Raw genomic sequence first — 16,662 nt, 5'->3', positions numbered from 1 at the left:
TTATGACATTGCATGCAAAGAAGTCCAGAGCAATTACAAGTGAAAAGAGGCCTCCCCTTGCCCTTCCTTTTTGGAGATGCAGTCTTAGCTCAAATTTGCCTTTAAACCCCATGTAAGGTATCTGGCTGTACATTGTTGTAGTGAGAAAATTCAATGCTGCATATGTTTCTCTGCTCTTCTTTTATAGTAGAAACCACCTTTTTCTTTCTAGAGGGGATGCTTTGAGTTTTGATAATCTGTTCCTAGTCAGAACCAATTTACCCACTCAAAAATGAAAGTAGAACCAAACTAAGTGCCTTTTTCCTTCCATAGTGAATTCAGTTGAAAAAGACTTATAAGCTTGATCAATGTTTGAAGAATAACAATTGCTTTAATCTTTGCTGGAAAGCACGGCTGAGTGATTTGTTTTGTCTCACAGAGACAGGGCTGGCTAACAAGTGTTATGGAAGACATACAAATAATGTTATGAAACAGAAGAGTCTTGGTTTTAAAAAGCATATTGCCTTAAAACTGTTTGGGATTGTAAGTGGTAGGGTCTCAAACAGTGTATGCTGCTGTCTGAAAACAGCTTTCTTTCAATGAGAACAACACAAAGGAGCAAAAGCTGCTGAAACTCAACATAAGGACTCTTGAGACTGACATGAGCAGAGCAACAACCACACAGAAAACCCTCAATAACCTCAATGCCACCCCTGTATAGCTGGTCTGTTTGTTTCTCATGCATTTATGTCCTTAATATAGCCATACTGCTTCACATGCCTCACTGCAACAACGATTACTCTCATCATTAGCTTTGAGCAAGGAGGGAAAAAGTACTTTTAATTACTAATTTTTGCCTTCTCTTCTCCCCCAGATTTGTTCAGCACAAAACAAAGTCCCGGTTGTCAAATCCAATTAAAATATTGTGAAACTCATGGTGCCTAAAATACTTAAAAATAATTTTTAAAAGTGAATTTCACATTCATATATAAAACTCTAACAAACATGTGATGGTAGTTGCCCCTCTCACTATGAGTCATACCAGTGCTGAAGTTCCAGTGTAGCTGCAAAAAGAATTTTTTCAGCCCACAACAGCTCTGTAACTGTGTCTCTGAAGCAAGGATAAGCTTATCAGTACCTTGAGGCACCCTATCTTTATTCTGAGGACAATGCGAGGCTCTGTTCTCGCGCAGTAGCTGAAACAAGCAGGAGCTGTGGGGTCAGCCAGCCGGGGCAGGCGGCGCGGTGCCGCTCCCCGCCCCGCACCGGGCTGGCGGCCGCACGCCAACCATGGATGGCTGTGGGGCACAGCGCCGGCTGCGCTCTGCGCTCTGCAGAGCCTCCTCTGCAGCTCGAGTGATAAGGGCATGTGAGCCTCAAGAAAAGCAGAAATTGCTGTTAGGTTGTGAATGGCTGTGGCACAAAGCACGATGCTGAATGCAGAATCCCAAAGGAATTTAGCTGAAAGGAAAATAAATCTCACTAACAGGCTCAGGTTTAGAAAAGGAAGGGGGTTTTGTGTGATTTCTTTTCAGGAGAGATACTCGGATATTAAGAGGATGGGTGACTCAGAAATGCCACAGATGTTTACTATTCTACACTTTTACAAAGCCTCTCCTATTAAACATACCAAACAACTTCATAAGACTTAATGGATTGAATGTTTCAACATCCTTTGGGGTCAGATGATAGCAACATAATATTCACATTAAAGAAAACATACAACGCTTTCCCACAGACATAAAGCAAAACTAGAAACAGTAAGCAGTCTAAGCTTTTCATCACTGCACAGTTAATCTGGTTAGTTGGCACATGCTTAATATATGCCAAGTACCAGCATTCACATCAAAGCCTAAGCCTGTTTCTACATCCCTCTCTGCTTCACTTTTTACACACAAAGCCTTATCCTGCAGCTCTTCACATGGAGAGTATATTCTCTTCAGCCAGTGGTGTTTTCTGTACAGTGTAGGACCTTCCCCTGTCAGTGATGCCTGGGACCTACCTGTCCTTTATAAGACAGGAAGTGCTAGAGACCTAACAGCAACCTAACAAACCTTGCCACCAATATATTGCAAATGTGTTCTGGAACAAACCTATCCTACCAAAATCTGGAAAAAACTGTCGTGTCCTTGGCTGACTTTGGATCAGAAGTTTTATCTGCATGGGTGGTGTAACTGCTGGGAAGGGGTACACGGGCCAATAAGTGAGTGTGCTTTCTCTCTGTTGATGTAATTCTTTTAGCTTCCAAAATGCGGGGGGAAGAATTGCTTGGGAGCTATATGCAGAATAACTCCTATATTACAGTAAAATATCACTCTTCCCCTCAATAAAATTAAGCTACCTTCCCAAAACCAAGCTCTTGCAAAAACCTCGCATTGGCTTCTTTCAATTAGATAAATACGAAAACAAACAAAAGCAGCTTCACTCAGATTTTCTACTCAATAGTTTCCAAACAAAATCAGCTGCATGGCATATGCCACCAAAACAATAGCTACCAGATTAGCAGATGGTATGCTGTGAATTAATTGTTGACACAAACCCCAGACATACCACTCAATCCTCTCCTGACACCTAAACTTATTTCCCTATTATTTTTCTCACCTCATTATATTTGCTCACAACAAGAAAAAAAAATTTAGATACTCCATCTGGATTTAGACATGAAAAGTTAACCGGCAATTTATTATTACTCTGCTGTCTTTCAAGGAAAAAAAAAAGAAAAGAAAAAAAAAGGCAGTTTGATTACTGCAGAATAAAAACACGGAACAAAAATCTCTGTGAGACTGGATATCTCTACATTTCATAGAATTATAGAATAATTAAGGTTGGAAATTATTTGTAAGATTATCAAGTCCCACTGCACACCTAGGGTCACTGTTTCCACCACTAAACCATGCCCACAACTGCCACATCCACATGCCTTTTGAGCCATTCCTGGGCAGCTTGTCCCATGCCAGACTATCTTTTCAATGGAGAAATTTTCCCAGTGAAATCCAAACTTCCCCAGTACAACATGAGACCATTTCCTCTTGTCTTGTCAGTTGTTACTTAGGAGAAGTGATCAACCCTCACCTCACTACAATCTCCTTTCAGGCAGCTGTACAGGATGATAAGGTCCCTCCTGAGCCATCTCTCCTCCAGACTGAAAACCCCCAGCTTCCCCAGTGTCTCCTCATGGGACTTGTGCTCCAAACCCTTCAGCAGCTTTGTTGCCCTTCTCTGGACATGCTCCAGTGCCTCAATGTCCTTCTTGTAGTGAGGGGGTCCAGAACTGGATCCAGCACTCGAGGTGTGGCCTCACCAGTGCCCAGCACAGGGGAACAATCACTGCCCTGCTCCTGCTGGCCACAGTATTGCTGATGCAAGCCAGGATGCCACTGGTTTTCGTGGCCACTTGGGCACACTGCCAGCTTGTGTTCATCCACTGCTGACCAAGACTTTTGTTTGTTCCCTCTGACCTCCCTAGCTGCAGTAAGCAGACACTCCACCGAAGTCCCCTCACTCACCCTCCAGGTACAGAGGAGTGTGATCCAGGGCTGGTGAGTCCAGAGCTACATGTGCTAATCCAGCAGCTCACTGCTGCTAAAACTGGAATATTGTCCATCACATCTCGGTTCTGCCTGCCAGTTACCTAAGGGAGCACTGATCTGTGTCCCTCCTTACCCTACAGGTATAGTTTTTTCCAAAATTTCAATTTTCTCCCCTACTTTATAATGTGGCTGAAACTGCCTGGTGGCATTGAAGGTAGAAAGGAAGGCACAAGCAGTCAGAGGCAACCAGGCTTTTCCTCTGGACTTCAAGCAATTTTATTAATTTTACTGTTTACAAATAAAAGGAAACAAAACATCATCACACAGCAGCATTTATGTAACCAGGAGTTTCTAGACACCCAACATCTTGGGTATGGATCTACACAACAAAAGTTGGACACTTGAAACATAGAATATTTTCCTGCTCAGCTGACTGTACTCCAGAGACTGTCTCCACATGAATCTTCCTCATTCCAGCACTTGGGATCAACCAGTTCTGGGCTCCTCATTTACAAACAGAGATATGGAGCTCCTGGGGTGAGTCCAGTGGAAGGAAACCAAGATGACTTAGAGACCTCAGCATCTCTCTCACAAGGAAAGGCTGAGGGAGCAGGGCCTGTTCGGCCTTGAGACAGTAACTAAAAGGGGATCTTCAGAGCGTCGGTCAGTCCTGCAGGGAGGCTGAGGAGAGGATGAAGGCAGGACTGGCTGTGACCATGGCCAGGTGCCAGGAGCGAGCCCAGCAGTGAAGTGCCCGTCTGATCCAGCCAGCTCCTCTTCCCATCTCCCACTTACTAGTTAGGAATGCTGCGTTGTCTTCTGTGCCCTTCGCTTTAAAAAGCACATCGAGGTGCTGGAGCGTGGCCAGCAAACAGCAAGAAGGCTCTTGAAAGGTCTAGAAAACATGTCTTATGAGGAACAGCCCAGGGAGCTGGGGTTGTTTATTCTCAAGAAGAGGAGGCTGAGGGGGCCTTTATCCATCGGCACAGCTCCCTGGAAGGTTTTTGTGGCCGGTCTCTTCTGCCGTGCCTGCAGTGACTGGACTAGAGGGAATGGCCTTGAACTAAGAGAGGGGACGTTTAGATTAGACATTAGAAAAATCTTTTTCACTGTTAGAGTGGTCAGGCGTTGAAGTATTTCCCTGGGAAGCGGTGGAGTCACCATCCCTGCAGGCGTTCACAAGCCCTCTGGATCTAGCGCTGGGTGATTTAGTGCTTATGGGTTACAGTGGTAGTGCAGGGTGGACGGTTGTACTGAATGACCTTAAAGCACTCTTCCAGCCCTGACGGCTGTATGACTGGGGAAACGCTTCCACAACTCACTTCCCCGCCGCCAGACGGATTAGGGGACAGAAGAAGCGGGGCGGGACCCGCTCCCCCCCCGCCCCCCGGCCCGCGCCGCCGGCCTCCGCCCGGGAGGGGGCGCCACCGCGCAGGCGCAGCCCGGCCCCGCGGGGAGGCGGCGCTGGCTGCGGGCGGTGAGTAGCGGGGGGGGTCAATGGCGGCATGGGGCGCACGGTGGTATTGCTCTCCCCGCCCCCGGCCGCGCCGTTCCGTGAGGCGGTGGATCGGGGGGAGATCCCCGGTGTCCCGGGAGTTCCCACTGGGCTCTCCCAAACTGGGGCCAGACTGCCCCCTTCGACCCGGTGGCGGTGCCTGGAGCCCCTTCTCCGCCCGGAATGGGGTTGTGCGACTGCCCTTGCACTGCCCTTCCTTTCCTAGGGGATCCCCAGTACCCGTGTCTCCCCTGCCCCTCCGTAATCAGGGGTAGCCAGGACCGTGTTTTTCCACCTTTGCTCAGGTGGTCATAGAATGGTTTGGGTTGGAAAAAAAAATCATCTTTGGGTTAAAAATCATCTCGTTCCAACGCCCCTGCCAGGGACACGGACGCCTTCCACAAGATCAGGGTGCTCATAAGCCCCATCCGGCCTGGCCTTGAACACTTGCAGGGATGGGGCATCCACAGCTTCTCCGGGCAACCTGTTCCAGTGCCTCACCACCGCCAGAATAAAGAATTTCTTGCATATGCTAAGTAGCTGAAACTTCCCTTCTTTCATTTTGAGCCCAAGGCATTTGCCCTGTGAATGCAATAGTGAGACCTGAGTGCTGGGCCTGCTGGGGTGGGTGGCTAAAGTGACTGCACTACAGTGGTGCTTGGGCTGGCCTGTTGTGTAGAAGGTTGTTTTGTAGAAGATTTTTTCCTACTATTGTCTTTTTAGCCAGTGGTCTGAAGACTGATGCTGTTTGGTCCACAGGTAGCTAAAGCATTAGTCAAAGACACGTGAAAAACCCTAAGCCCCTTATCAGGATATTTAGATTTGCTGTATGAAGATGTGAATCTCCTAAGGTTAATTTTAGGATGCACAAAAGTAAGACCAAAAATTAGTATGTCCAAGCTGGGAATGTTAGGTGACACCAGAGGTGATCAGTAATATTTACACCAGCTAAAATTAATGCTGTAAGACAAACTGAGTGTGAATTTGCATTCAGTGAATGCAGCTCTTCCAGGTTTTTTACAGAAATGACACCTGTTTTTCATTCTACTTCTAGGAAATATTCAACATTAAGCAACATGCCTTCCACCAAACCTCCAAATGAAAATGAAACACCCACAGAGAGAAAACCAGGACTGAGGAGTGTTCAGACAACTATGCTTTTCCGAGCTGTGAACCCAGAGCTTTTCATTAAGCCTGTAAGACAGTTGTTCTGAGAGAAACTAAATATGCTTGAAGAGATACAGTTGCTTTAAAGTGATCATTACAATTCTCTGGGCATTATATAACCATCTCTTGTTATGCAAACCACTCAGAAATGTAGCTAAAATATTTTTACTTTTTTCCACTCTTGACTGTGGAGAGTGCAGAACATTGCATTGCTTGTTGCAGCTTTTATTTCATTGCTATATTGTCTGATTCTTTTGTACCTAGCAAAGTTGCTTTCAGAAAGACCTGTTTCGAGGTATATTACCCATGTAATTTGACAGGCTAAATAATATTATTATTAAGTAATAAAAACAACTGGAGTTGCTTTTAATATTTAAAAGGGAACAAATCATAGAATGCAAACTTTTTTGGTATGAAGTGAATTGATTTTTGGTAGTTTTTCAATATTTTAGGTTTTCCTTTTATAATTAAGTTGATGATACTTGGGTTTTATCTGCATTTGCAGAACCCAGAAATGAGTGAAATTTTGTGCATATAATATGTATAGATTTAATAAAAGTAGATTTTGTGATAAGAATACAAAGTGTGGTTTAGAGGATTGTAATCAAGCAGGACCAGAGTGCATTGTCCCAGTAGAATATCCAGATGAATTCTGTTAAAAGTTTGTAGTGGAGACCTTCAGTAATTGGTTTTGTCTGGTTCATTTATACTCAGTCAGCATTTCCAACCAGCAAAATAGAGAGTACTGAGCAATGTGCTGCTCTGTCTCCAGAAAGAATCTTCTTTTTAAAGGGAATTCCTTTTGCTGTCAGAAAATTCAGTCTGCAAGAAGGCAGTGATGATTTTTTGCAGATGTCACAATAGTTTACTGTTCAGTTTCTAAGCTGACATAGACGAATGTAATGTTTGAGTTTAATGAAAAATGTTTTGACTAAAAGCATTTACCACATTTTTTTCTTGTCAGAACAAACCTGTGATGGCATTTGGACTGGTAGCAATTAGCCTCTGTGTGGCCTACCTTGGCTATTTGCATGCAACAGCAGAGAATAAAAAGGACCTCTACGAAGCAATCGACAGTGAGGGGTCCAGATACATGAGGAGGAAAACTTCCAAGTGGGATTGAGAATGTAAGAAAGGAAATCAGTAAATCACTCACAGAACTTTTCCAGGCAACTACTGTTTTTTTCTCTTTCCCTTGAAATTATGGAGAAATGTCTTGCTTGCTATTTAATCCAATTCAATCCTTTATAAAATGTTGTGCCTGTACAAATAAACTGCAGTAAAGATACATCTGAAAATAAAAGTGATTATAAGAATTTCCCTCTGTGATTTCCACAGAGATCTTTGTCACCAGACATGAAATCACTTTGAACCCCCAAATCAGTGCTGGTAAATGCCTTAGAAACTGACATGATAGTTCAGCTTTCTCTTTGCTCTGATTAAATGAAGTCAGGGGTTTATCTTTCTTTTTTTTAAACAGAATGAATAATATATTGTCTTTGAGAAGAAAAGTAAATATCTTGATCTGTTGATAACAGTGGTGCAAGTAAATTAATTTTAAGGCAAGGAAGATCTGATAAAACAATTGCTCACCAGTTTTATTTCATAAAGGAAACTGTAAAATACTGGCCAAAATAATCCTTGGATGCTTAATGTACTCTTCCTTACAAATAAAAAAAGGTAAATCAGTAGCCAAATAGAGAAAAAGTGAAACAAGTACATCTGTTAAGAGAAAGGTAGGAGGAACTCAGCCATTATCTTTCCTGTTTGGCACCAAATGACAGATCAGTGAGCTTGCTGGCTTCAGTCTGCCAGTTGATAGCTTCAGCTCCAGCTTGGCCAGAGCATGTGTAATATTCTTGACTAGTCAGCATGACTGGTTTTATTTCAACTGCATTCAAAAATTTCATTTCTCTATATTGCAAAGTACATTATATGATGTTAATTTATTGCAGAACTCAGAATAAGGAGTGGAAAGTCTAAAATCCCCAGGTACTTTTGTGAGTGTGGCTGGAGGGTGGGTGGGCATTGTGGTGTTTCCTAGAAAGTGTGGTGGTCCCTTGTGAGCCTTTAGCAAACTGTACAGGCAGGTGTCTTCCTGTTCCAGCACTGAGTCCTTCTCCCATGAGCTTCCCAGCTGCTTCTGGGTGCCTGACGTCTCCAGACAGTGTCCCATTAACCAGACTCCACAACATGTGGTGGGAGGACACATTCCAGGCCATGACCTGTTTCTACCATGGATCCTTACTGTTGTTATATTGCAGCTTTCCATTCAGTTTCTTGTATTTGCAGACCCAACAAGAGCTCCCAGGGAGCTGAGAGACCTCTTTGTCGACCCTCTTCCAACCAAGGTGGCTTCTGTCAGGCCAGAGAAAGAACATGCAGGAGCTCCTGCTTTACCATTCTGGGAGTTGCTTTGGATTTTATCAAAAGATTTTGGTACTGAAGATAAAAAAGGTGACTGGCTGCCTTGAGGGACAGCAGTTGCACCATGGGATTTCTCTGTGTCTCTCTCTAAGTCCTTCACTTGGAATCTGGGAGTTTACTCCTGTTCTTGTTTTATAGTTAACTGTATCTTAAATTCAGCGGGGTTTTGGTTAAACTGCCTCCTTCCTGAGAAGGGAAGTGAGTTCTACCTATAATAAAGCTTTTTTTTTTTTTTTTTTTTTTTTGTAAAAGGGGTGTTTTTGCAGCCTTTAAAAGCAGATTCCTCTCTGGGAGCCTGCTGCCCTACAACACCAAGGTTCCTGGGCAAATCTAAGTTTGCAGGTGAGGAAACTACTTGCCTTTTCATTTGTGAAGGAATTTCCCGGTGAAATGATCAAATATTCAGGACTCTCACCTGCTGTGCATATCCTGCAGAATATTTTTTTAATGTTTGTGAAGGATCTTTAGAATAAATCTGTTCTTTTAAAAATGATTGCACAGGATTTTAGCTCTTTTCAGTTCATTAAAATGCACAGGTCTCATATGTATGCATGAATTTGACTACATTATTCCCAAATCAGTGCTACAAGTAAGTATTTTTATCTGTTTTTCTATAGGCTTCTGGAATACATGCTTTGATCCTCTGCAGATGTCTGCAGATGAATTGAAAGCCCATTCTCTTATTTGAGAATAATGCAAGATTTGTGTTCTCAAGATTTTCAGTTATGTTTTGTGAAGTGAATATGGATCTGGCAGTTACTGGGGAAAAGAAAGCAGGACTGGAGGCATAAAAGATAATAGACTGACCTGGATAGGGTGTAGGCATGTACCAGTGACACTTCCTACAAAAGCTGTCTGAGATAGGGCCTCTTGAATGTTGGCTGGACTCAAATCCTGTTGACCAGGTTACTTCAGAACTGTGAGGTTGAAGGAAGAATGGATATTTAAATTTGTCCTTTTATTTCTTGCGCAGCTGTTGTACAGATAACTCTTAATGATACACAATTTATATATAAAAAAGAGATAGAGCATTGCAAATACAGAGAGGTATGTGGTAGGTTAATAAATGTTACAGTATTAGCACAAGCATTTGCTGTTTTAAGTTCCTGATTTTTATCATAAGAACAATGTGTGTATAGAGATTAAAGGGAAAAAACCCCACCCAAACAAAACTATTTTGATACCAAAATTTGTTTGCTCAGTTCTGAAAGCGTGACACCCCTTATGTGTCTGGAGAACAAACACACAGCACCAGTGTAGTTTCTTTTGTTCTGTGTTTTTCAATTTCAGTCTTCAGTATAGTGATAATTATAAGGGATGATAACTGGCTTGACAAAAACTATGAGTCAAAATTATTTCCTGGGCAGAGACTCTGCAGTTTTTGCCAGTTCCTTGCTGTCTGCTGACTTTCACATCTTTTACCAAGAACAGCAACAAAATGCTATGATTAAAATATCCAAAACTGTAGCTGTTGTACTGTTCCTGAGATCTCCTTAGACAATATGATGTGAATGATACTTGTTGGTATTCAACAACAAAAAGCAATTAAACAATTAAAGGGCCAAAGCCTACTGTGATGCTGCTTAACTATTACCAGGGAAAGTTAGTTCTTTGTGGGTGAAACTAGCCCTTGCCCAGTAACAGTTGCTACATATGAAGCTGCATTCAGGCTGGAAAGGGTCACTTCATGAAACCCTCCCTTATCACCTGTCTCCTGGCTGTTACTGAATTGTCAGAATGTTTAAATCCTAATTTGAAAGCAAACGTTTCAGCTAACTTGGTAAACAGTTGCCAGTGATTTTTCTCCTTTTACCAGCTTGTGTGTTTTCAACAGTAAGTTTTGCCTGCAAATGAGATCTGTCAGGAGTAGAGTTCTGACACTGTAGTAACTATTACAGAATGACACTGGAACATCACAATGATTAGAAGTTCTGATCTGGATTCCTTTGTTGTGCTGTGTGTTCAAAAAGGGTACCACCACCTCCCAGCGCTGCTTTTGATCAGATTCAGGAGTATAAACCTTCCAGAACACAGCATTAAACTCATTGTAAGATACTGGGAAAGTTAATTTATGAAATTCCTTTCTTTTATTGCAATCTGAGATTTAGGAAAACCCCAAGTCCTCTTGCTTCTATGTGTTCTGGCCAGTCATGAATGCATTTACATCTCAGAAAGAAAGAGCTGCTGCATATTAGTAACTCCAGTATGTTCAGGAAGGAAAAAGGTCAGCTGTTCTGCAGTGCATGAAGCATTCTGAGTTGGGCATAATGAAGTGTGAAAGGCAAAGGAGCTGCAAGACCATTAACAAATGTTTTCTGAAGCTCAAGTACTTAGGTAAGAACTATGTTTGATTTAACATTTGCACAGATCATCCCATCATCCTTCAACAGGACACAGCTGGGACATTTAATCCTGAATCTCACCTCCTTACACCTGATTCTGGCTCCTGACCTTAGACTGAAGCTCTCTTGAGGTTTGATTTTTTCATGGCATACCACAATGATAACCTCAGTGGTGAAGGGCTCATGGTAGCATTCATATGTTTGAGGATCTAGGAAGAATCTGAAGTATATGCTGTGTCTGACTGTCTTAGAAGTTTCTGATCAGCAGTGTAAAGTTTTGCAGAAATCACGTGGTGCGTGGTTTCTTAATGTGTGTTGTGAAGAGGAACGTTTGGTTTCTGATTTAAGCAATATGAAGAGTTTATCCATGTCCTGAGAGCCCTGGCAGCAGGGTGAGTGCCATGCATGCCTGGGGGCATGAAGCTTCAGCCTTGCATTGACACTCACAGTGTGAAACACACCCAGAAGGCCAGAGGCCTTTTTCAATTATTTTCTCTTCGCTGCTTGATAAAATGGACAGGGGAAGAGCTGTGTCATCAAGGCACAACATGCTTTCACTTCTGTGGAAACAGCCAGCATGACAGAACTGAGTGCTTGTCAACCAAGATTGTAACTCTGAATAATAATAAATAAGTTTAGTTTGGATTTTGGGGGCTTTTTTAATGCTTGCCATAGCCAGGACCTTTATTCACCTGAGAGTGGAGCTCTAGTGCCAGAAGAAGTACTTAGCCTGAAAAATGACTGGCTTTGTGCTTGATGAGATGTGATCTTGAGCTGGCTGGATTTTTAATTCACTTTCAGAACATTTCACTACCTTTTTTTATTGCATGAAGTTTATGGACTTCATTGTAAGTTCATTGTCAGGCCTTGTTTCATGATTAGGTACATTTCCTAAGGGCAATAAAGTGCAGGCTTAACTTTAAATCTGTCCTGAAGGTTTGTGTCCATCAAAGCTAGGAAAGTGTATAACAGATTGGCTGGCTCTGGACCCTAAGTGAGGAGAAGGAAAACTGCCAACATCCATATATTCCTAAATGAAGCATGCCAACTGTAGGTTTATGTTTCTCTATATGCTTGACTCATGCTTTATATGGCTTTTTGGATATCTGAGAAAAGACTGAAGTACACAAAGAGCTTCTTCTGGATCTGAGCCTTCCTGCTTTCTGCACCACTTCAGGGCTTTTCACTGCCGAGCACCCGAGCGCTCCTCGGGCAGGCGTTACTCAGCGCGTCTGACACCTGCCAGCCGTGGTCTTGCAGCCTCCCACCGGATGATGAACGGCTCACAGAGAATTGCTGGAGTGTTTGCATTGGAATTTTATTTTATACAAGTTTCTAAATAGCTGTCTGTTTATACTGCAGGCAGTCAGAGCAAGGCACTTGGCATCTGAAGAGGAAAAGCAGGGAGGTTTACAGTGGTCTTAAGTTTTCAGCAGAGTTCATTCCATTTTATGGAGCTGTTTTCCAAGGGAGCTCTCTCTCTTGCTGTCATAATATCTGCTGACAGTAGTTGGCAGAATCTTAGTTCCTCGTGTTTAACCATTCAGTTACTTGGGATAAGAGTGTTACATATTTTCATAGACCTGAGTGCTCAGGATTTGAGTGTGTACCATTTGCCCTGATAATATTGGCTCCAGGGACTAAGGGCTGGGGAGAATTCCCAGGTGGAGAATTCTATAGCTGAAACAAAATAAGAGACAGATATAATTGAAGTAATTGCACGTTTTATATTTGTTGGCATTTGTTTCTTGCAATTATCTTGAAAGGTGTGTTAACCTTAGTGAGCTAAGTGCTAACTAACAGTGAACTTGGACAGCTGGTAGTGGAAAATTTATTCATCATCTGTCTAAGCAAACACATCAGCTCATGAGTGATTGAAGTGGGGTTTTAAGTGTAGGATAGTTCAAAGTCCATCACTCCACCAAACTAAGAAGTGAGGACAGTGAAGTCACTGCTTTCTTGTGGAACAGTTTAATTCATATAAAATACTTCAAACAGATGTTTGGCACACTGGCACTATTTCTGACTGACATGTCTGTAAAGCCTTTCCTCTGAATTATGGAAGCTCTGTGGATAACTGACATTCCATGTTCATTTCCCTCTTACATCCATGCTGAAAAAATCCAAACTTCATGTTCACAGTTGTCTAATTAAGTGCATTAACTGCACAGAACACGCTGTTTGCATGCATGTGTCTCTGTGTGTTAGGCAACATAAGGGGCAATTCCACAGGCTGCATGTTAGAAAACCAAGATAATGTTGAAGTGGTTCAACTTCCCTTGAACAAACAATTCAATAGGTTCTCTTACACTGATAGCTAGGGAGATTTGTTAGTTCTTCTCTACTAGGGAGGGCATAATATAATCATCATTCTGCAATGCCTTACTGATCACATGGAAGGAAGAAGTCACTCTGTCTTAAAGGGTTAGCCCACTTCTTATCTGGGATACAGTGGCAGGGACTGATACAAACCCTGGGTGCTACAGGAATAGATGTTTTCTGTGGTGGACCTTAGTCCCTGGCACCTCATTCATCCAGACAAGACCAAGGGTCCTGGTGAGTGCAAATCCCAGGCCTTTCTTGATCTACAGCCTTTGGAGGCATATTTGGAGACAGGCATCAGGAGCTTCAGATCTGGCCAGCTGTGTCTACATATCCATGCTGCTGGCACGCTCTGGGAGGGACTTACTCAGCAGTGTGTGCATGGCTTATACAGCTCATAACAGTCTGTCAGACCCTGGCATTGCTTCTCATTGCTTCTTGGGAAGAGAAAAACATTTTGTTGTACTGCTTTCAAGTGTTAAGTTGAAGGTGCGTTTGTTCCACTTAGAAACAGCATGTCCTCTTAGGTCTGTGTGCTTGGTTTCGGAGAGATGAAAGAAGCCACAGCTTGGCCTAAATGAGTAGCTTGGTAATGTAGATAAATAGACAAGATAGCAAGCAGTAGGACTGCTGTGGCCTCTGCAGGGCTATTCACCATGGACACTATTTGGTATTTCAAGGAAATATTTTAGTAAGTAAAGTAACTAAGTGTGATTTAAGAGATTTTTTTTCCCTTGTAGTTGTATTCACTGCGCAATATTAATTATGATTGACTGGCATGTTAAAAAAAAGGCCATTTCATATTCTTTAGATTTCTGCATGCCAGGTACTGTGAGTACATGAGCTACTGGTAGCTAAAAAAAATTGTGGGCTCACACATCCAAGCAAGCCTTCTATTGCATGAAGCAGAGACAGCATGTGTTTGTTGGCTTGATTTTGTTCCTGTTTGAGAAGTATTGCAGCATAAGAAGTAACACTACCCTTGTTACTTGCAACTCTGATTCTGAGGGAGTCCTTCTTTATGACTGTTATGTCTGAATGATGCAAATAAAGAATCTTTCAGATAACATCTGGACGTTCGAGTGCCAGTGATGGCACATATTGACAGCAGAGTGCGTGAGACAAAGCCTAGAATGGGGAGCTGTAATGCTGCAGTGAATAATACAGAAAGCAGGATTTTTCTATTAGTCATTCAGGAGATGTCTGATAATTGCCAGAAAATACCACAGTCTTAGGAACAGTCAGACATTCTCTCTAAGACAGTGTTGTGGAAGACTGAAAAGTGGATTGTCTAATTACTGTAGCTGAGCAGCTGAACTAGTAGAGAGCTGTGGAGTATGGCTGAGAAGCAGCTAATTAATAAAATAGAGACATCTTGCTCGTTAATCCCTCAAAGGTCTGCAGAAGAGCTCTGTGACATCTTAAAAGGAAGATATGCAGATTGTGAAACCTTTGAATGCCTCACATGGAGAAATGAAGTGTGAAAGGAACTAATGAGGCTGGTAGCATTTGGAGTGTGAGTGCACACTGTCTGTGCGTGTGAGGCAATTAAGGAGCCGCAGTGCCCGGCGGGCACCAGAGCGCAGAATGAATGCACTGTGGCTGTGCTTGGGTGGAGGGGTAGCCACACTGAGGGAAACCCAGCCATTGGGACTGGAGTTACTGGGGTGCTTTCCTTCTCTGGGCTTAATTAATACAAGTGCAGCATTATATTTGCTGCTACTTAAAATACGGACGGAGGAAAAAAAAGTGAGTGACCGAACGCAGAATGCAGCAAGTGTCTGGTGGGAGATGCAGATATTGGAACAGCTGGCATTAATATTGGCTAGTAGGTACAGTACATGGGTGTTCTGGGGATATCTAGGCAGGGTTCTGCCTGGGCATGTGTCAGCAGTGACCAGAAAGACAAATGCTAGAAGGTGGACTGAGCCAATAACAATGATGGCAACATCCTCAGAAGTGAGAAAACCTGTGCTCCCTTCCTTGCAGTTTACTGGGACTAGCAATCAACTAGCTGTCTTTGGATCTGTGAGCAAACCAAGAGTAAGGTAAACAGCTTGACTAACAACAGCTAGTAATCTAACTCCAAGCCTCATTCCTATTGCTGGGTCTTGCCTTTCTTTGGTATACTTGGACTTTTCTACTGTGTAGCTGCAGTCTGCTGTTGCTTTTCCTAAAACTTGAGTGACTAGGGAAAAATCCTACTCATCAAGGTGTCTGAGCACCATATTTTTGCATTATTTTTCTTGTAAGATTACATTGTTCATTCTTCAAGTCAGCTTTCCAAAAGGCACAGGCACTTCCAATGTGTTTATTCAAAAATTTAATCCACAGTATAAACAGAATATTGCTGGCTATTCCACTTCATTCTGTTTTCCTTCATGGCTTCTTGGCAACTTAAACTGCTGATGTCAGATTAATTGCAGAGCTCTGGGTGCTATATCTGCTAGTGATAATAGCTGCAGTCCCTTCCCTGTGCTGCCTGTGGTATCCCACAATGATACCTGGGGTTTGGGGGTTTTGGGATTTTTTACCTGATGTGCTGCACATTACAGGAGTTAGATTTCAGAAAAAGAGTAATTTGACTTTGAGTCTAGCCAAGTACTGCAAGTAATAGGTTTTGTAAAAGAGTAGTTTAACTCTGAGGCTGGAATCTGACCCACTTTGACTCTAAGGTGTTAACCATCTTTGATATGTTTCTGATAGTCCCTCTTTAGTATGAGTTTTATAATCCTGATTTATAGCCAGTTCTGATTTTCAATGTGGATTTAAAGTCAGTGATCTGGACCTTCAGCCTTAAACTTCACCTTGAACAATTTTATCATTTCATTATATTGATAGGAATCTGATGCTGAGACACAGCTATTCTAGTGATCGCCTTAAGTACTTCTGTCACATTCCCATTAAAATACTAAGTATGTCTATCTGCCAAATATGCTTATTTCGGGTCAGCTGACTAGATGAATCCATCTTTTCCTGTTTTCTGCTCTCCTGCTTCTACCTGGACAGCATCACCATTCATATTTAGTGACCTTTCAGGTGTTGCATCTAATTTCTGTGTTACAAAGGACATTTCTAGTATCAGTAATGATCTCAACTTGAATGTATCTTTCCTGTATTTTGAGGAAAGTGGTTTTCTCCTTACTGTTGTATTATAAACACATTCTTCATGTTGTAGTGTGTTGTTAAGTTTCTTGTGTTATTCCCCCAATTTATGTATTGTTCTCCCCTATTATGTGTAAAATGGTTTCGTTCCCCCAGTTTTTCCCGCCAGTGCTAGCCTGTCAGCTAAGTTGCTATAGTAACCGCAATTCATAGTTGCCGATATGTAATTGCTCCTCCCCTGGTTTCCCTTATAAGTGAAAGTTGTTTCCTCCCTGGGCCCAGTCAATCACCCCCT

At 42.5% G+C, this 16,662-nt stretch overlaps 2 protein-coding genes across 5 annotated transcripts in view; both read left to right on the top strand.

Annotated features, from left to right (window-relative positions):
- The first annotated feature begins 4,838 nt into the window (after positions 1–4,838).
- On the top strand, positions 4,839–8,601 carry SMIM8 (small integral membrane protein 8). Of its 4 annotated transcripts, XM_074538286.1 has the most exons (4): positions 4,839–4,986; positions 6,059–6,200; positions 7,136–7,298; positions 8,464–8,601. In XM_074538286.1, exons 2-3 carry the CDS (start codon positions 6,081–6,083, stop codon positions 7,292–7,294), a joined length of 279 nt encoding a protein of 92 aa, XP_074394387.1. In that variant the 5' UTR covers positions 4,839–4,986; positions 6,059–6,080; the 3' UTR covers positions 7,295–7,298; positions 8,464–8,601. The 4 variants fall into 4 exon arrangements, with proteins under 4 accessions (XP_074394387.1, XP_074394385.1, XP_005486025.1 ...); XM_074538284.1 differs by lacking the exon at positions 8,464–8,601 and having other exon boundaries at positions 4,840–4,986; positions 7,136–7,491; XM_005485968.4 differs by lacking the exons at positions 4,839–4,986; positions 8,464–8,601 and adding an exon at positions 5,047–5,540 and having other exon boundaries at positions 7,136–7,491.
- A 240-nt stretch (positions 8,602–8,841) lies between these two features.
- Positions 8,842–16,662, top strand: part of CFAP206 (cilia and flagella associated protein 206) — a 39,661-nt gene continuing 31,840 nt past the window's right edge. The window contains exons 1-2 of the mRNA XM_074538280.1: positions 8,842–8,940; positions 9,216–15,310. The gene's annotated coding sequence lies outside the window, so the exon portion shown is untranslated. The remainder of the gene's footprint in view (positions 8,941–9,215; positions 15,311–16,662) is intronic.

The sequence above is a fragment of the Zonotrichia albicollis genome, chromosome 3 (assembly GCF_047830755.1).
Source record: "Zonotrichia albicollis isolate bZonAlb1 chromosome 3, bZonAlb1.hap1, whole genome shotgun sequence".
Lineage (NCBI taxonomy): Eukaryota > Metazoa > Chordata > Aves > Passeriformes > Passerellidae > Zonotrichia > Zonotrichia albicollis.
Note: the sequence above shows the minus strand (reverse complement) of the source record. Positions and strands in the feature narration are given on the sequence as shown.